This window comes from Carassius auratus, chromosome 3, assembly GCF_003368295.1.
Source record: "Carassius auratus strain Wakin chromosome 3, ASM336829v1, whole genome shotgun sequence".
Lineage (NCBI taxonomy): Eukaryota > Metazoa > Chordata > Actinopteri > Cypriniformes > Cyprinidae > Carassius > Carassius auratus.
In genome coordinates, this window is record NC_039245.1 from 26,757,278 (window position 1) to 26,776,901 (window position 19,624).

Here is a 19,624-nt window from a genome sequence, read left to right on the forward strand (position 1 = left end):
TTTGTGTTCAAAATGTAGAAAAATGTATATAATAAGCGAGTACACCATGAATCCATTTTCCAAACCGTGTTTTTAGCTTGTCCTGAATCACTAGGGTGCACCTATAATAAGTGTTTATATTCGGACTTTTTTAGATTGCTTCGGGGTTACCGCGGCGGAGTAACCCAGTACCTTTGTGATTCTTCATAGACATAAACAGAGAGAAGTAGTTCCGGCTGCGATGTTCTTCCACAAGACGCGAGCAGTTCTGTTTATTAACCGCTAGCGCGTCAAAAGTTCCCTACTGCAGCTTTAAAAATATAAAGAGACTCGAACATGTAAGGTCAGATTTTTTAATTTTTAAATAGTGCAGTCTTTTGATACTACAATTTATTTATATTACATGATCTGTATTCATTAATATTTATTTTAAATAAATTATTTAAAATAACTGTTCAACTAAAATTGCTTGTGTGTAAAAGATCAATAATAATAATGATAATATGAATCCCTATAATTATAGAAATCATAAAATGACTCAGTAATTATCATTAAAGCCAGACTTCTAATCTTTTTTTTTTTTTTTTTTTTTGGCATTAGTGACGATTGATTTGGAGCTAGATAAACTGGGGGAGCGACTTTGTGTCAGACATGTGTCACTTCTCTCATATCTGATTGGTCCAACTTCAGTTTGAGATCTCTAACCTAGAACATAACCTGCCCCGGAGCAGGTTAGCCGTGCAGTGTAAGTTACTATGGCAATGAATGCTACTAAAAGCCAGGCCACTTACATGGTACCAAAAACCCAGGGTTGGTGCAAACTAACCTGAAACTTACCTGGCTAGCCAGCTAATCCAGCTTCATGGTACAGGCCCCAGTTTTACTGGGATAAAACCATGGTTAATTTTTTGGAGACATTAAAGACGTTCTAGCATTAATATACACTGTATATTAATATAGAACTAAAATCTTTTTTTTTCCCGTGTATATTAATTTTTTTTTTTTTTTTTTTTTGGTTTTGTTTTTTTATAATCTCCCCCCGGGAGTTTGTGCCCGACGCAAACTGCGTTCTCTGTGTGTTTAAGGAGCGGCGGTAACCTGACCCGGCTGCTCGCGAGTGGATCCGTGCCGCCAGGCCGACAGGTGGCGCTGGTGGTGCACCGCGCTCCTTCTGCGCCTCGATCTGTGTGTAGAGAAGAAGACATGGCGTCACGACTCTCAACAGACAGTGCAGCAGCAGGTGAAGAATGAAGAGCTGCGGGATCAACTCACACATGTTTTCTGGTCAGATCTCTCTGCTGTTGTTATCAAACAATATATTATTATTATTATATGACTGTTGTTCTCGGCTGTGTGTCGCTGCCGCTTCAGTGACTCCGGCTCTGATTACTCGAGAAATACACTAACATTACTAACTCAACTCCTCCCTGACGTGTTTGATTTTTATTATACAGCGTGTTTAACGTTTGTACATCTGATAGTCTCTGTATTTACACCACACCAACATCATTACATGAATTTATACATTTGGAAGAATATAAACATAAATAGCAAGAATGATCTGAACTGAACTGAAGTCAAGTTTGATTTGAGTTTATTTGACAGGATGTTTATGCCTGTTTATTTATTTTTCTTTTTTACTTCTAAGTATTTCCTGACATGATTGTGTTTAATATAATATAATATAATTGTTTTTGTGGTTTATATTTGTATTGATATTATAAAATTACATGTGTGTGTGTATATATATATATATATATACACACACACACACACCAGTCAGTCTTTCAGATGATAAGAGGTCAAAAGCCTTCGTGCATGTTTATTCTACACGAATTAGAAGCTGCTGTTTTCTATGGTGTAAAGGATGTTGCATTGCTTGAACTCTCGTGTGCTCTTCTCGTTCGTTCTGTCAGCCTGACTGAGCATTGCGATGGAAATCATGGCGGTGAATCTGCTGGCCATGTCTCCGTCCACCTCCACGCTCCCTCCGTCTCCCTGCGAGGAGGACTCCTTCCCTCTGTCTTCTCTGGACAGCGAGGACTATGTGTTTGTGGAAGCGCGGCATCCCAACAAAGTGCTGGAAGGCTTGAACAGCTTACGGCTCAATAACGCCTTCTGCGACGTGACCCTGTGCTGCGGAGGACAAGAGTTTCCCTGCCACCGTATCGTACTGGCCTCCTTCAGCTCTTATTTCCAGGTAATAGTCCTTGACCTAGATAACTGCCAGTTATATCCCATATGATGTACTCAGACGTGTGGTGTTTGTCTTGTTGGCGCAGGCCATGTTCTCCACCGACCTGATGGAGTCTCGTCAGGAGCGTGTGGCCATCAACGGAGTGGAGCCGCAGATGATCGGGATGCTGGTGAGCTACGCCTACACGGCGGAGGTGGTGATCTCCAGGGCTAACGTGCAGGCGCTCCTGGCGGCCGCTAACCTGCTGGACGTGATGGCGGTGCGGGAGGCCTGCTGCAGGTTCATGGAGCGACAGATGGACGAGATGAACTGTGTGGGCATTCACTGCTTCGCCGAGGCGCACTCGTGCCCAGAGCTGGAGCGACGCAGCATGGAGTACATCCAGCAGCACTTCAGCACCGTTTGCCAACAGGTGACACTTCAGATGGGCTCTTAAAGTGAAGCTCAGTGATCACACCAGGGTCAGAATCCAACTTTACCATCAACTGGTAATATTTGTCCCCTGGAAGTCATTTCCTGGGTCAGTTTTACAATTGTAAATGCATTTAGTTTTATAGTTATACTATTAATTGTGTCTGTGTTAAATGTTAAATATCTACATTTAATCAACCTGCTTGATCAGCATCAACACAAGTCAGAAGCTGCATCTGAGATGGCGTTTATGTTTGTTTACACATTATGACTGTTTAATGCTGCACGAGGAGATTAATGCACTTTTGAATACATTTAAAATATCAGGAACTCATAATAGGCTGGAGGTGCAATATTATGACTGTCATAATTGTCGATTATTGTCTTTGATGTTATAGTAAAGATTATTACATAATAATTGACGGACTGCATTAGAGAAGTAGTGTTCTTTTAGGGTGCACGGACAAAACAAACCAAGAACCATTTATTTATACATCTACATTTCTCTGATCGGCCATTGCATTCAGATGCTCTGCAGATAGATGTGTAAATGGTTAAAATGCAGCAAAAATTATAGTTTATCTTTCTAGCATATAATATCACAGTCGACACATTCATGTACACATTTCACTTTATTGAACTGTACAGTGGTGTTTTCTATAGTCATGTATAGCTCAGATTTCAGAAAATATTTTGCCTTTCTACTCCATAGAAAGATAGTTGTTTTTTTACCATCTTGCTTGTGGTTAAATACCCCTTTAATGGCTGAAAGTGGGGTAAATTACATATTCTTACATTACTAAAAAATCCTTTATGACTGTATCCTCTGCTATAGTTATTTCTGTTATCTGTGAAATCAGACAAAAGCCCTTGATTAACATTATTACTGAACTAAAACAGCGTGATTTATGGACATTTTCTCCGAAGTGTTCAGTTTTAAAAAGATGTGACGTAATTATTTTAGCCTCTTCGCTCTAAATGTTTGACTTCAGGAGGTTTCTAAGTGCCGTTGTTTAGTTTATTAATTTATAAAGCACACTTCAAAACAACAGAAGTTACAACGAGAGATATTGAAACAAAATTAACACACTGGATCAAAACCTTGGAGATAACCGTTCTTTAACCTGTTAACTGTCACCCGTCCGCTCTGTGGGACGCCTACATTTACTTCACTATATTGCAATTAAATCGAATCTAATCTTGAAAACCATTATTTCGTTGGAAAGGTCTAAGACTCCCAAATATATATTTTATCAATGTTTTTTGTTAAAAATGATGTAGGAAAAGTAATAGATTAATTTATGACAAGAGTGCACCCTCAAAAATCTACATTATAACAGGAATTTTGAACTTTGTTAAAAAAACAAGATGACTTTGTTGCCTTTTTCTCTATCACATTTTAGAAATCATGACAAATTATATATCAACTGAAAACTTAAAATCTCAAAATTCATCCTTTAAAACTCATTTTAAAATCAGACATTGCATTACCATGTAAATGGTGCATCAATATCATGTTACAAAATGTTTTCATTCATGAATAATAAAAATTTAAGTTTGGATCGTGCACTACAAAGTCAATATTCAAAAATATGAGTGACAGTTAAGGGGTTAAGAGTTCATTATACTTTGAGCTCATGCCTTCTTTCTCTTGTTTCGCCTCCTCAGGAGGAGTTTCTGTCTCTTTGTGCCGATAAACTGACTGAGATCATTTCCAGTGACCATCTGAACGTGCCAAAAGAGGAGACGGTGTTTGAGGCGGCCGTCGTCTGGCTGGAGAAGAACACCTCACGCAGACAGAGCTTCGAGAAGGTAACCTCTTCTTGTATTCAGGGAGACACCCTACTGATTCGACTTCTCTATTGACCGACTCCAGTAATGCTCTCTCACTTATGCTCTTCTCTAAAACATAAACTCAACATAGCAAACAATGCTAAGCTTTATAGCTTTATAGTTTATGTTCTTTTATTTCTGCTAAGATGTCACGCTGTAAAGTATCGGTCTTCTGTTGGTCAGACCTCTTCGTGTATGATACGATTTAGCAGGTCAGAGTTCACCAAAACAAAATGAGAAACGTCTTCAAAATGAGCTTGCATTTTTGATTTTTAGCAGTGGTCAACCGATATATCGGCCGATATTTGGCATTCTCGAACATGGGCCTCTGCCGATATGTTTTCCTGTTTGGCCGATGTGTTCGAGGCGGGGCTTTTATTTTGACAGCGCAGTTTATTCATACTCCCTCTTGTTCGCTGTCATCTTTAACAGTTCTGTCTAATACGGGTAAGTTTGTCTAATAATCGGATAGAACCGTTAAACAAAGGAATTCAAATGTATACAAAAAGTGTTATAACGATTGCTTTTATATTATTATTATTATTGATAGAAAAGCAAACATTGATACTTCATTGTTTGTCGTCAGTTAGTTTGAATGACCAATGAACATTTAATTTCACAAACCTTTCAAACTTTAGTCAGATCCAGTTGTGAGATCTTGTGTGCATTTTTATCCAGAAAGAGTGTGTGTTCTCTGTGTGATGGTCGACCCATGCAAATTGAATGCTTTTAACATTAAATTAGTGAAATTAAAAGGATGCTGTGCTTTATGCATTTGCCCTCTGTCATATTCATGTCATTTTCTGTGCTGTGTGTAAAATGAGTGTTACCTCGGCTTTATTTGGAAAAATATGATTCCCAATGCACACGAACTTCCCAGAATACCTAGTGCCCTGTTGGTTACAGTGTTTACTTCCTTTTTATATTATATATTTATTTGTGAAAAAATACTTTTCTCATTTAAAGAATAAGTATTTAACACATCTTTTTTTTAAAGTTCAGACTGTGCTGTTTACATATCGTTGTTGCTATGTAGTTATTTAAAGACTAGACCTTAATTACAGCTCTTAGGAAAAGCTCATTGCAGATCTCATGGGGAGGTAAAGCAGTTCTGAATGAACAGCACCGATATTAAGTTGCAATCCGTAGAGTTTGCTAAGACAAGTGTCTTTATTACTATAACTCATCATTTGGTTTAAAGAGAGAGTTCACCCAGAATTGAAAATGGTGTTATCATACCCTCATGTCACTTCACCCGGTTGCTCCCGTCACCAGGTTCTGGAGCACATCAGGCTGCCCCTCATCAGTCCGTACTACATTCACGACGTCATCGAGACCCTGGACGTTGTGAAGGAGTCGATCAGGTGCCAGAAGCTGATCTCTGAAGCCAAGGACTACTTACTGCTGCAGGACCGCAGAGGAGAGCTGTACAGCCCCCGAGCTCGACCTCGACGGGCAACAGGTGACCCCAAACCTGTCCTGCTACAACCCCTGCTTCACTCGGGCGTCTTTCTCATTGTTGTAAGACAGAGCTGAGCTAAAGTTACTGAATGCAGTCTGTAACCATTGAGAAAGTGAGCGATAAGTATGAGAACAATTCATATTTAATGTGTTCATTTAAAGGCCAGTCAAACGATTTGATGCATTTACTCATTATTACTACTTTGAACATTTATAACAGTCATAGAAACTTTGTTAACTTCACCATAACCCTGCTATGGACAGCAGTTTCTGCCAATGAATAAATAAAATTCGGATTTTTTTCCCTTCACATAATTGAGATATTAAGTCACAATTGCATGATATAAAGTCAAAATTGGGAGATTAGATTTAATTTTTTTTCACAATTGAGATATAAACACACAATTCTGACTTTTTTTCTCAGGATTGTGAGATATAAACTCGCAATTGTGAGTTGAAGTCCAATTTTGAGGTTATATCTCACAATTGTGCTATAGTCAGAATTAAAGCTGCAGTAGGGAACTTTTGACGCTCTAGCGGTTAATAAACAGAACTGCTTGCGTCTTGTGGAAGAACATCGTAGCCGGAACTACTTCTCTCTGTTTATGTCTATGAAGAATCACAAAGGTACTGGGTTACTCCGCCGCGGTACCCCCGAAGCAATCTAAAATAGTCCGAATATAAACACTTATTATAGGTGCACCCTAGTGATTCAGGACAAGCTAAAAACACGGTTTGGAAAATGGATTCATGATGTACTCGCTTATTATATACATTTTTCTACATTTTGAACACAAACAAAGTTACGGACCGCAGCTCTGATTGGTTGTTTTTTACCGGGAGCGATGGATTTTCTGCAAATGGCAATAGGACACTGGGAGGAGCTTGATTTATTCACAGATTATCTGTCTCATATTCTACTGTCAGGACATAATAACAGGTTTAATAAATATGTAAAAAATATTTTTTTTTTACAAAAGTTCCCTACAGCACCTTTAAGAGATGAGACAAGTCAGAATTGTAAGTTTATGTCACAGTTCTGACTTTATTTCTCTGAATTGTGACTTTGTCTCACAATTCTGACTTTTTAACTCACAATTGCAGTTTTGATGCAATCACGCAATTATGAGGGAAAAAAAGTCACAATTGTGTGTGGAAAAAGTCTCAATTATCTTATTTTTAATTCAGTGTCAGAAGCGGGCTTCCATCCCCTGCTCTGTGATGAATGTCAGAACAAATCTGAACGGCTGAATCTGCTCTGGACATTGCTCTCTCAGCCAACATCGTGAGGTGTTTCATCTGGTGTCTTCTTGAAGACTGTAGTCATCCAGCGGCTGCTGTGTTTGTGTCTGTCAGGCACGGCGGAGGTGATCGTGACTGTAGGAGGAGAGGATGATAAGGTGGTGCTGCGCAGCGTGGAGAGTTTCGACCCCCTCACCAGCCAGTGGAAGAGTCTGGCCTGCCTGCCCTTCGCTGTCAGCAAACACGGCTTAGTGGTGTCCGGTCAGTGAAGGTTTAGATGATAGATAGGGCTGGCGGGTACATTCATGCATCATTTTAAAAGGATGTTGCTGTTTTCAGGCTCCATGCTGTATTTGGCTGGCGGTGAGTTTCCAGACGGCTCGGCCAGTAGAGAGATGTGGCGCTACGACCCGTGCTTTGACTCCTGGACAGAGATGGCACCCATGAACGTGGCAAGATCAGAACTGGGTAATGGCCAGCAAATTTGTACTAATGAATGTTTTCATGGTCTCTTCCAGCTTGTGGTGGAATGCAGCATCACACCCTGTCCTATGTCTTCCCCTTGTTTGGAAACAAAGCAGATCCTGTTGTCCTGTAATGAACGAGAGCGTTGCTGTGGTTGTCTTTCCTCAGGATTGGTGATGTTGGATGGATATGTGTTTGCTGTGGGCGGCTGGGAAGGCCGTTCTCGGCTGGACTCTGTTGAGTGTTATAATCCACAGACAAACACATGGCAGTTCATGGACTCGGTCAAGATGGCGGTCACTAGTCCAGCTGTGGTGGCGCTGGATGGATTACTCTATGTGACAGGTAGCAGGCTTCTCCAACTTAAACTCCAGACAGTGAACATTTGAGTCCAACTATATGGACGGCATGTGGCCTGATGTTTAATACAGAGAAATAATGTAAGTATAGACAATAAATGCACGCTGGTTGCACTGCCAATCAATGCTAGTAGAGCTGAAACAGCATACTCTTAAATATCTGAATTATTGATAATATATTCATATTTGCTGAATGCAATCCTACACATGGTTCTTACTCATTTTGGGGTGCTGATATCAAAACAGTGCCTGTTTTACTTCACACTTGCTCATAAAATATTATCACTCAAAATAATAACATTACTGAATCATCCATTTATCACCAAAACAACTGCCACTAAGACACGACTCCTGTCTTCCTCTGAGACATGTTACAACTATTTGTACAATTCTTAGCTGATTTTCACATGAATGAATAATGCTCAAGACATTCTTATGCCAAATTCAGATTTTAAGGTTAGAATAATGGTCCGTGACAGAAGAAAACGCAAATATTACGTAGGTGTTTTCTGCTACATCTCTGGGTGTTTTACTTCATTCAAACAGCGTCAGAAAATCACACATTACATATTTATGTTGTTTTTTGACATTAAATGGAGTATTTTAACTTATTTTCCCACTCCTTTGTTGATTGTACGAAAATTAATAAGTATGTAACGATTCACTCAACTCACGATTTTGATTTCCTTTATTTTTTATTACAAAATGAGATTAAAGACATTATACAGTAAATAAAAAGGTGTTGTTTTATTAGGCTATTGCTGCACGTTTCTTTATGAAATTGAAATTTGACTAAACTTAATTGGAATTTTAAAACAAACCCCAAATCAAACAATTTTCACTAATAAAACAAGTCTTATAGTATGAACAAACCAAGGCTTCGTCTGTGCTCTTTCCATTTAAAATGAACCACTGGATTTTAATCGTGATCTAAACAAAGATGCAGCAACATGCAGCATGAGTCGTTTTTAATCTAAATTAGATTGTATAATTAAAATTAACAGAATAGTCTGACAGTGAGTTTAGTTTTGTGAAACTATACATAAAAATGATCTGCATAAATCAGAAACAACAGTTGATCTGAATGAGATGCAGTTCACTCTCTGACAGCAGGGGGAGCTATTGAACAGCAGTGTTTCCTTGGTTACCGCTGTAAACATACCAGAGCTTCATCACCACTTAAACTTTTCTAAAGACAGTCAGTTCCCCTCAGAGATACATTCATATAAACTCCTACTCCAACTGTATCGCTGTTTGTTTAGCATCTCGACCAATTTGAAGCAGTTTTCGACTTCAAATTCGGTTAATCGTTACATCCCCAAAAATGATAAGTTATTTTTGTCATTAAAACTTTTAAACTTTGATTGCTGAAGTAAAATGTCTGTTTTTATTTTGTGAAAAACTACTCGATAGAAAGTTTTTACTTATATTTTTTTAACTGAGCATAATCAAAGTAGGTTCTGAACCCACAGGAGGTGCTGTTTTAGAAGATGGCGACGGCACAAACATGGCACAGGTGTACAACCCTAAAACATGTGTGTGGACCGAGGTGTCCCCCATGCAGATCGCTCGCTCGGGATCTGCTGCCTGCATCCTGAAGGGCAAAATATACGTGATAGGTGAATATGGAGGCTTTGATATTTCCTACTCCTGATCCTGTAGAGCAGGGGCTCACAGTTGTTCCTCTCTAGGGGGCTGGCATGCTTCCACCGAGAACACAGATAAGGTGGAGTGCTACGACCCCAGGACCAACAGCTGGACCATGTGTGCTCCCATGAAGGAGAGACGCTATCGACCCGGCGTGGCGGTGGTGGATGGGAAGATTTATGTTTTAGGAGGAGAGGAGGGATGGGACAGGTGAGGGATCCTTCACGCACCATTATCTCCGTCACCATGTCCTACTACACTCAGTCTGATGCCTGCCAGCTCTGTCTGTCTGAGGAGTGTTTCTGTCGTCCCCTGCAGGTATCATGACACTATAGAGCGGTACTGTGAGGAGTCGGACCGCTGGGAGATGGTGGGAGAGATGCCCTCCAGCCGGAGCTGGCTGAGCTGTGTCTCCCTGCAGCTCCGGAAGGACACTCACACGGCCAGCGATCCGGACACTGCAGCCGAGACAGAGTTCCCCGTGGACTGAGAGGAAGCAGCAGGGCTCCTGTATCACTGCCGGCCGGGACAGAAGGCCAGGGGGGGGGGGGTGCAGAGCACACGGCTCCATCACAGTTCCCCCCCGGGCTATTACAGAAACGCTGGAGGGTCTTCAGAAAACACTCATGTCATAAGCTATGCTTTCTCCAGTCCGGCCCACTGCTACGGTGTGAGGCTGGATGGATGGATGGATGATGTCTGTGTGTGTGTGTGTGTGTGTGTGTGTGTGTGTGTGTGTGTGAGCTGCTATCCCAGAGTCTCCTCAGCATCAGTTCAATGTGATGTTCAAGTGATGTACAGGGTTCCTTCCATGCGCTGAGCACCTCATGATTGTGACTTATAAAAGTACTTGTTTGTTTTCTAACAGTGTTGTAGTGAGATGTTTTGTACTTTTGTATAGTGATTTTGTTGTATTTATGAGAAGTTTTTTGTTGTACTGAGAGATTTATGGAGTAATTAGCACAGAAACACTGAAACATGTTAATTGAGTTTCTTTAAAGGGACAGTTCACCCCAAAAAAAGAGTTTCTTCTGTGGAACACAAAATGTTGCTAACCAGTTTCTGGTCACGATTGACTTGAATAATATGAAGATTTATGTATATGTATATGGGGACCTGACACTGTTTGGTTATAAAGGTCGTACAGGTTTGGAACAAGTTAAGGGTGAGTATATTAAGATGAAGAATTTCATTTAGGGTGAACTATCCCTTTAAACCTTAGTCTTCGTATCGTGCACAGTATGTATGTATACCAAAATTACCTTCTACGTTTGCCAAAATGTTGAGTATATAACCGTATACTGCACTGGGTACTGTATCCCACAATGCAACTTGTTCAGCTTGATTGTCTCATTAAGATAAAAAATAAATAAATATATATTTGTGATACAGAGTATATCCCAACACCAATGCATTCTTTCCACATACAGTACTTTTAAGGTCAGTAAATATTTATATACTTTTATTCAGCAAGGATGCAAAATAAATTGATTAAAAAGTGACACTTTTTTTGTTATAAAATATTTACAACTTGGTGTCTTGACATTGAAGACTGGAGTAATGATGCTGAAACTTCAGCTTTACCATCAGTTAGATTTTTAGTTGTTACTGTATTTTTAATCAAATAAATGCAGCCTTTTTGGTGAGCATGAGCTTTTTTATATATATATCAAAAACTGACCTCAGTTTTTGACAGTAAAGTACACATGTTCAGTATAATTATACAGATAGATTATGTATAGGACATTATGTATTCTGGAAGTTTTATTATAAGTCTGTACAATAATTGCTATACATAACAAAACTACTCTTTTAAGTTTTCTACCATGTTGAATCTGAATTCTCAATTTAAAAAAAAAAAAAAGATAAAAACAGCTATTTTTTCTTTCCACAATATAAATGTACATGTGCTCATCCAATGTCAAAGTGATAAAAAATGACAGGTAAAGACTTTAAAAACTAAACATCCACAAAACAAACAATAATTGAGAAACCAGATTGAGATGGTGAATGATAAACGAGGGGAAACTGTGGAGAGAGTTCTCAGACCAGGAGTCTCTCGATGGCCATCTGCACCGACTGAATCTGAGGCTTGAGCTGAGAGCCCTCCTTGATGGTGACGGAGGTGGCGATGACGGGCCGGGACACCCCGCACGCCCGGCCCAAGGCCTGCTTGGAGCGCACGAACACGTACGGGACGTTCTTGTCCTCACACAGCAGAGGCAGATGAAGGATGATCTCCAGCGGCTCAGCATCAGCAGCCATCACGATGAACTCCGCAATACCACGGTTCAGGGTTTTAGTGGCTGAAACCCACAACAAACGTTAGTCACGTCCCGTACAGCCATACTTCTGATCTGTGCCCAATGACAGCTTCTAGTAGGTCTACACACCTTCGTTAGCCCCTTTTCTCAGTTGTTTGTAGTTGGCCGCTTGCTGCACCAGGTCTAGGATGGTTTTGGCGAGAGTAGCGTCGGCCAGAGGATAAGCTTTAGGATTGACGTCTGATTCAGCCTGGAAGAGAACAGCATTCATGAACAAAGCCAATACTGACTACAAGCTGTAATATGGTTCTAAGCTGCTGTAAACCACGTTACATGTCTCACACGTGGGTTGAGCTAACGTTACATTATGAAATACATCAAAACGGATGTCCATATTGACATCTAACCGCTAACTTTAGTTGAAATGTGAGATTAAAAAGAAAATACTTACCATTTCTGCGAGCTGTGGTTTAGACTAATGTAAAAAAAAAAAAATCAATAAATAAATGCCTGCAGTCCTCTCGGCGTGTGCTTCACGGAAGACAGAGTTTAAACGGATCGTCTGGCGGGAGTCGTGCGGCGAACGTTCTAAAAACGTGCATGGAATTCGACGCTTCGTCGTACGTCATCAAAACGAGACTGTGAGATCCAAAGGTCTGTTCTGTTGAGTAATGTTAGAAAAAAAACACACAATTGCATTAATTTCTCGTTAAAATATTGAAGACTGAATGCACTCGTTTTTAAAATAATAACATATATATGAATTTAAGTTCAAATACAGATTTTGAACAATATACAGTTATGCATAAAATGGAAAAAGAACAAGAAACAAGAGAGAAAACTACTACAGAATTGGGTACAATCGGGTATAAAAATATAACAAAACTATAAATGTGTTTTTTTTTTAGCAAACTTTCCTTTATTGACTGAAATTTGTTCAAAATTAGAATTAAATTTAAATTAAAAGCACGCTTCTCCTCTTTAGAATATGCAGTGAAGTCAAACACTGGTGTGAAGTCAAACATTGGTGGTGGTGTGGACTGTGTGTACTTGCCAATTTTTTAAAAAGGACAGGCCAAGTTAGCAATCCTGAAAACACATCCATGTAAAAATGCTGGTCAGGGTGTTGAGCTTTAGAGTTGATGTTGAAATTACATATCAGAAACAAACTGATAATGTACCTTTTTTTTTTTTTTAATGAGGTGGGGTGTGAGATATGCTTTAGTGACACTGAGAGAGTTTGGAAAAATATAGTTATTGTTTTTAGAGAGAGGGAGAGGGAGAGAGAGAGATTTTATAATACTCCACACCATTTGCAAAAAAAAAAAAAAGTTAACAAACATACACTTTAATTCACTCAAGACATTTAGCAAATATTAGTTCTCCATTTTTAACAGAACATACTATTTCTTTATAATTGTATACATTTTTACATTCTTCAATATTCTTCACATTATTTAACATTTTAAACAGAGATCTGTTTTTGGTTTTATAAATCATGAAAAGTCGGACATTTCAGTAGAATAATCTATATATAGTAGAATAATATATATATATATATATATATATATATATATATATATATATATATATATATATATAGTGTATATTTTCTGTTGTTTTGTAAGGATAAAAAGTCACCGCTGACATTTCTCGCACTTTCCTGGTACCTGAATATTTTATATATAATATATAATGGTCTTGAATACAATATTATAAAATATATATCTTGAATATTTGATCAATATTAATATTAAACAGCTCGGTGTTCCGGTGTGTCCATATATGGTGTTTCGTGGTGGCGCACTGGATTGTGGGTAGGTCTTCAGGTCGGCCATAGCTGTGTTTCCGAGCGGCTGAAGGAGAGAAGAGAGTCATGACGGGATTCAGAGGTTTCGCTCATCTCTCCGTGAGTCCTCTTTCTCTCAGTCCGCACGGCTTTCTCCTCTCTATTCAGTGTCGTGTTTATAATACACACGAACCTTTGGGAGCTCCAGAAGCTTCTCATCGCAGTGCTGCAGGCTAATGCTGCTAGTGTCATGAATGAGCCGGTGTTTGTCGAGCATCTGTGTCAACGGTCCTCTGGACGCTTTAACACCTCAGATCCAGACCAAGTCATTCAGATACACCCCCGAGACTTCTGCTCTCGCGTGTCCTGACTGCTCTGTCTGTGATGAAGGTCATGGCACAGAGACACTGTACTGTGTGTGATCAGAGACCTTCAGATCAGACACAGTGTGATGGGTCTCATGACCTCGAAACCTGTCAGTGTCATAGAGATTTAAACTCCTGGTTTACAGGTAAACTCCTGGTCTAGTTTACCATCGAACATGAGCCATTAACAGTAGTTCAGAGGTTCAAACACTGACAAATACAGTGTACACCTCTCTGAGGATCGCAGACTCGATGGTCAAGCCTTATGGAAAATTAATAGCACGAGCTCAGCTTAACTACTAGAGACTCTCACATCTAGTGTTCTTCACAGAGACGATGTTACGCCGTCGCCGCCCGGAGGAGAGAGGCATTGACTGAACCTCTTGTGACCCGAAAGCCTGCAGCAGCACCAGCCACCCCGCCGCAGGACGTCCAGGTAATGGGAACAGATGAATGCAAATCACCCCTTAAACCCGCTACTCTTACTTAATCAGTACCATTGATACGGCTTGTGTTAGGTGTCCAAGCTTCCCAGCGGTCTTCTCGTCGCCTCTCTGGAGAACTACTCCCCCGTCTCTAAAATCGGGGTGTTTGTGAAGGCCGGCAGTCGCTACGAGACCGCCGAAAACCTGGGCGTCACGCACATCCTGCGCTTGGCAAGCAATCTGGTAGAGTTCAGTGTGAAGTGATGATGGATGCAGAGGGTGTTTGTGTAGGTCTCTCAGCTCTGAATTAGTCCCGTGTGTTTCAGAGCACTAAAGGAGCGTCTGCGTTCAGGATCTGTCGCGGTTTGGAGGCAGTGGGCGCCAGTCTGAGGTCTAGATCTACTTCTGTCTGCTTCCAAACACTTCCCGTCTGTCATTTCTCTCACCGTGATGTTGCTGTCTTTTGTTTAAAGTGTGACGTCCTCAAGGGAGCACATGGTCTATTCTCTGGACTGTCTAAGAGATGATTTGTGAGTATCTCTGCTTCTAAACATAAGACCCGGTCACACTTTAGTACAGCCCGACCAGTGTGGGTATTTTGGGGCCGATACTGATATTAGGGAGTTTAAAAAAAGATATATCGGCCAATATCAAAACAATGTATCAGTCAGCTTTACACTTTAGTTTGGGGACCAATCCTCACTATGATTTTTGTCTCAATTAACTCCTAATTACTGCTTATTAATGGATGTTGTTAAGCGATTAAGAAAATATGGTCATGCAAAATAAAGCATTAATATGCGCCTTATAATTTATGTTAAACAACCAATATGCTAGTAATATTCATGCTAGTAAGCAACTAGTAAATAGTGTAAATTGGTTCTTAAAATGAAGTGTTGCCTTAGACCCAAAGCACATGAGGACACTACTGTTAAAAAAAAAAAAAGTTTGGGGTCTGTCATTTTTATTTTAAAACAATTCATACATAAGGATGCTTTAAATTGATCAAAGAATGCTAAAAATGTATCATGGTTTCAGCAAAAATACTAAGCAGTTAAAAAAATAACAAAATGAGTAATGTTTGGGAAAATCAGCAGATATCAGAATGATTTCTTAAGGATCATGTGATGCTGAAGTAGTGATGCTGGAATCACAGGATGACACATTCAGACTGAAACCGCTGTTTTAATGATTCAGATCTGAAATCGAATGGGACTTGTGTGCATTGTGAATAAGTGTCTTGTGGCTGTGTCTCCTGTGCAGGGACGGCATCACAGAGTACCTGATCAATGTGACCACTGCTCCAGACTTCAGACCCTGGGAGCTGTCTGACCTGCTGCCGAGGGTCAGGATAGACAAGGCTGTTGCAGACCAGAGCCCACAGATAGGTACAGTAGACCCTCCCATCGTGAGATGAATGAGGAGACTCTGTCTGATGCTGATGAGACGCTCTGTCCCTGCTCAGGAGTCCTGGAGAAGCTGCACGAAGCTGCGTATAAGAACGCTTTATCCAACTCTCTGTACTGTCCCGACCACATGCTGGGGAAGATCACTGTTGATCATGTAAGTGTCTGACAGCAGCTTCTGTCTGGGAGTGTTACCTTAGTAAATCTGAGCAATATGCAGACACTTCTCTTTCTGTTTTGAAATTCTAGCTGCAACAGTTCTTTGCTGATAACTACACCAGTGCAAGAACGGCCCTCGTCGGATTGGGTAAGTCATTCTCATGTCTGAAGTCCAAGCTGGAAGTCTACACCTTCGTTCATTACCTCAACAAAAACTCAATACCATTTTTCCATTGGCTTTTAGGAGGTTTTAGAAAATAAGATCTGAGACCAACAAATGTTTATAATTGTTTTTAATCTTCACAAATGAACACAACTTGTATTAAAACCACACCACAGTTGAACGACTTCAACATGAGCATCACTAAGCTTTGATAACTATCTCAGTCTTGATTAAAAGAACATTTTCCCTGAAGGTTTGTGTTAGAATAGTTGACGAGAGCACAGTTGAACACAACCAGGCTGTGAAAGTGGACCAGTGAGTAGATGAGATGTCCTGCTCAGTGTGAGGACTTTTACTGTCCCAAACAACCTCTCTAGTCTCAGTTACACACTTGTTAGCTACCACCTTTTCAGGACAAGAAAAAATCATTAGTGGGTATTACTGCTATACGCTATGTTGTAGAATAAAATCTGAAAATATTTGGCTTTTGTGTTCACCACAGACCTTATTTCACAGACCAAATCTGTTAAAAAAAACCTGTTGACTTCAAGATGATGAAACCAGAAGTACTAAAATGTTAACTTGTTTTGAACTAAAAACATAAGTCTTCCTTGCAGTACTCTGTTATGCTGTTGAGCTGGGCTGGGCAAAATATTTATGGTATATTTGTGACCATTTTAATACTGACTCGCAATTCGATTAACATGTAACAAATACATTGTAAAAGAAGCATGTGTTCCCAATGCAACATTATATTTTAAACACATTATAGAGGTTATTTATTTTAAACTAGATTTTCACTGTTTTGCATTTTGTGATACGTTTTTGATGTGTCTTGAATCTACTTGGTTAAAATTGTGTTTTGGCTGTTCTACTTGAAATAAAACAACCTTTAATGTAGTTTAGTGTGTCACTTGAATGTAGCTGCGTTTAGGGGTCAACCGATATGTGTTTTTCAGGACCGATGTCAGTACCGATTATCACAGATCAAATAGACTAGTAACCGATATTTTGAGCCGATATATAGGTCTGGTGTAAAAATGAAAGTTTGTCAAATTTTAAGAACTTTCTTTAAATGCTTTAAACTAATAAATGCAAATTGGCTTTGAAAATGACTGATACCGATAATATCGGCCCTGAGGAGTGAATGTGACTGTTTCCCGTTAGACGTTTGATCATGTTGCGTCTGTGTGTTTGTGAAGGAGTCAGTCATGCTGCTCTGATGAAGCTGGCCGAGCAGTTCTTCAGCACCCATACAGGGGCGGGTGCACCTGGGGCTGTTTACCGGGGCGGTGAGTACACCCTCACTTCATGACCTGTACAGGGAGATGAACTGATAATACAACAAAAGGAAGAGTACCTAAAACCACATTAACAGAGTTTAAAAGTCTTTGGGCACTAGTATTTTCCATAGTTTTTAAGTTTGTTATTTCTCATGTGTTTGACCTGGCTGTACTTGAGTAAGTCTGACTGAATGAGTGTGTGTGTGTGTACAGGTGAGCTGCGTGTGCAGAGCGGTGGAGGTCTGGTGCATGCTCTGCTGGCGTGTGAAGGAGCCGCGGTGGGCTCTACCGAGGCAAACGCCTTCAGTGTGCTGCAGAGGCTTCTGGGTGTTGGACCACACGTCAAGAGAGGATCCAACATCAGCAGCAAACTCAGTCAGGGCATCGCCAAGGCCACCGCTCAGCCGTTTGATGTGAGTGCTAGACATCTGCGATCGCTTTCCTCAAAGTACAGATGTTTAGATCTCACTTTAGTTGATTCTCCTCACAGGCCACGGCCTTCAGTGCTACGTACTCTGACTCCGGGCTCTTCGGAGTCTATATCATCTCACAAGCAGATTCAGCGCGTGAGGTGAGTGTTTAGAGAACAGACAATACTTCTGTCAGTATTCCTTCATTCTGATGTTGCTGTAAACCTGTCTGTCATGAAGCACACACAGTGACTGTGTTTATTTGTGGTTGAACTGTTCCATTAATGCTGTCTGTGTGTGTGTGTGTGTGTGTGTGTGTGTGTGCAGGTGATCAGTGCAGCCGTGGCACAGGTGACCGCTGTAGCTGAAGGAAGACTTACAGCAGAGGACCTCACCAGAGCCAAGTGAGTCCATCAACACCAGCCAGTCAGCAGAGTAAATCAAACACCACTCGCTTTTACAGGGGTCATCAGTGTGTGATGAAGGGTGTTGGTATTGTGTGTTTCAGGACTCAGCTGATGGTTGATTATCTGATGTCTCTGGAGAGTTCAGAGGGTCTGCTGGAGGAGCTGGGAGCTCAGGTTTTGAGCAGTGGCACCTACAGCTCCCCACAGACTGTGACGCAGAGCATCGAGTCGGTGACCTCCGGTGACGTTGTCAAAGTAAGTCTCTCATAGAAATCATGGGAGGTTAACCCATGGCCCTGGTGTTGCTAGTGTCATGCTGTACACAGGAGAGCACTACCTACATACTAACAGTAAACATAAGTACATGTATTGATATAAATACTCAAAGTGTCATATATTAATGACTGTTAGCTTAACTGGTGGTTTTGCTAGCAGCACCACTTACTCTCAAAACGATGGGATGACAGCAGATTTGTCTTTTTTTTTTTTTTTATAGGCTGCAAAGAAGTTTGTTGAAAGCAAGAAGACCATGTCATGTTATGGACATCTGGCAAACACACCATTTGTTGATGAACTGTGAGAGAAAGTGCACACATCGTGCAGCTGCTCATTTGAGTGTGAAAACTTTCAGAACTTGATTTCTGTTGACGGTTGTTTTTTGGTCCGTTCATCATGAAGTCTGGTCCTTAGTAATGGTTTACTGAGAGCAGAGCATCAGTATCGATCCATTTAACTGTATATCTGATGTACGTTCATTAAAACAACTCTATCAGTGATAAATACTCCTTGTCTGTGTCATAATTTCCCTGAAGAGTCTGGGATCATGGATTTGGACCCTTAGCTTTTGGTAGTTCTTTCATTAGCCTGCAGAGAGAGACAATGAGCTGCACATTAAAACAAAAAACAAAAAAGTCTGCCTTTTAATTTGTGGTTATGTTTAAGAAATAGGTATGTGTGAATTATTAAAAGTTGAATAAAAAAAATGACTATAAAGGATTTTTTTTTTTTTTACTTTAAACTTTTTTTTGCGCTTTTATATATATTTTTTTATTAACTAAAACATATTTGGCATAAATGTTGCTAAACAGGTCTTGAATATTTGATTATATATATATATATATATATATATATATATTAATTTATAAAATATCTAGTCAGAGTCCCATCAGTCCTTTAAAATAATTAGCTATAACTAAAAACAATTTATATTAGTTGTCATAAGATTTTTATATTACAGTATATACTGCTGTTTATGTGACCATTTTCTGTAAAATATAGATTCATTAGAAATATAGAATACATTTGTTAATGCACTGTGTTTATTAGCATGAACTAACGATGAATGAGTGCATTTTCATT

At 39.9% G+C, this 19,624-nt stretch overlaps 3 protein-coding genes across 4 annotated transcripts; 2 read left to right on the forward strand and 1 right to left on the reverse strand.

Annotated features, from left to right (window-relative positions):
- Positions 1-1,096: 1,096 nt before the first annotated feature.
- Positions 1,097-10,687, forward strand: LOC113052947 (kelch-like protein diablo). 2 transcript variants are annotated; one of them, XM_026217450.1, is made up of 11 exons: positions 1,097-1,263; positions 1,896-2,179; positions 2,262-2,588; positions 4,256-4,399; positions 5,696-5,882; positions 7,238-7,384; positions 7,463-7,591; positions 7,757-7,933; positions 9,405-9,566; positions 9,639-9,804; positions 9,913-10,687. In XM_026217450.1, the coding sequence occupies exons 2-11, from the start codon at positions 1,913-1,915 to the stop codon at positions 10,082-10,084; spliced, it is 1,878 nt and encodes a 625-aa protein (XP_026073235.1). In that variant the 5' UTR covers positions 1,097-1,263; positions 1,896-1,912; the 3' UTR covers positions 10,085-10,687. The 2 variants fall into 2 exon arrangements, with proteins under 2 accessions (XP_026073235.1, XP_026073243.1); XM_026217458.1 differs by having other exon boundaries at positions 1,102-1,263; positions 9,420-9,566.
- Positions 10,688-11,230: 543 nt separating this feature from the next.
- On the reverse strand, positions 11,231-12,472 carry LOC113052963 (NHP2-like protein 1). Its single transcript, XM_026217471.1, has 3 exons — positions 12,310-12,472; positions 11,988-12,108; positions 11,231-11,900 (listed from the first exon to the last, which is right to left on the reverse strand). Exons 1-3 carry the CDS (start codon positions 12,310-12,312, stop codon positions 11,638-11,640), a joined length of 387 nt encoding a protein of 128 aa, XP_026073256.1. The 5' UTR covers positions 12,313-12,472; the 3' UTR covers positions 11,231-11,637.
- A 1,172-nt stretch (positions 12,473-13,644) lies between these two features.
- LOC113052964 (cytochrome b-c1 complex subunit 2, mitochondrial) lies at positions 13,645-19,047 on the forward strand. The gene is made up of 14 exons (XM_026217487.1): positions 13,645-13,767; positions 14,344-14,448; positions 14,531-14,680; positions 14,764-14,828; positions 14,911-14,967; positions 15,701-15,825; positions 15,903-16,000; positions 16,093-16,150; positions 17,368-17,457; positions 17,662-17,861; positions 17,939-18,019; positions 18,186-18,262; positions 18,367-18,520; positions 18,762-19,047. The coding sequence occupies exons 1-14, from the start codon at positions 13,735-13,737 to the stop codon at positions 18,843-18,845; spliced, it is 1,377 nt and encodes a 458-aa protein (XP_026073272.1). The 5' UTR covers positions 13,645-13,734; the 3' UTR covers positions 18,846-19,047.
- Positions 19,048-19,624: the final 577 nt, after the last annotated feature.

Bases quoted from the DNA above. Each gene is read 5' to 3' on its own strand.
- LOC113052947 (XM_026217450.1), top strand. From the start codon at position 1,913: ATGGAAATCATGGCGGTGAATCTGCTGGCCATGTCTCCGTCCACCTCC. The intron at 5,883-7,237 runs GTGACCCCAAAC...TGTGTCTGTCAG, and splicing joins TCGACCTCGACGGGCAACAG to GCACGGCGGAGGTGATCGTG. The intron at 7,934-9,404 runs GTAGCAGGCTTC...TAATCAAAGTAG, and splicing joins TGGATTACTCTATGTGACAG to GTTCTGAACCCACAGGAGGT.
- LOC113052963 (XM_026217471.1), bottom strand. The intron at 11,901-11,987 runs GTGTGTAGACCT...TGTGGGTTTCAG, and splicing joins GAGAAAAGGGGCTAACGAAG to CCACTAAAACCCTGAACCGT.
- LOC113052964 (XM_026217487.1), top strand. From the start codon at position 13,735: ATGACGGGATTCAGAGGTTTCGCTCATCTCTCC. The intron at 14,449-14,530 runs GTAATGGGAACA...GGCTTGTGTTAG, and splicing joins CCCCGCCGCAGGACGTCCAG to GTGTCCAAGCTTCCCAGCGG. The intron at 18,521-18,761 runs GTAAGTCTCTCA...TTTTTTTTATAG, and splicing joins CCTCCGGTGACGTTGTCAAA to GCTGCAAAGAAGTTTGTTGA.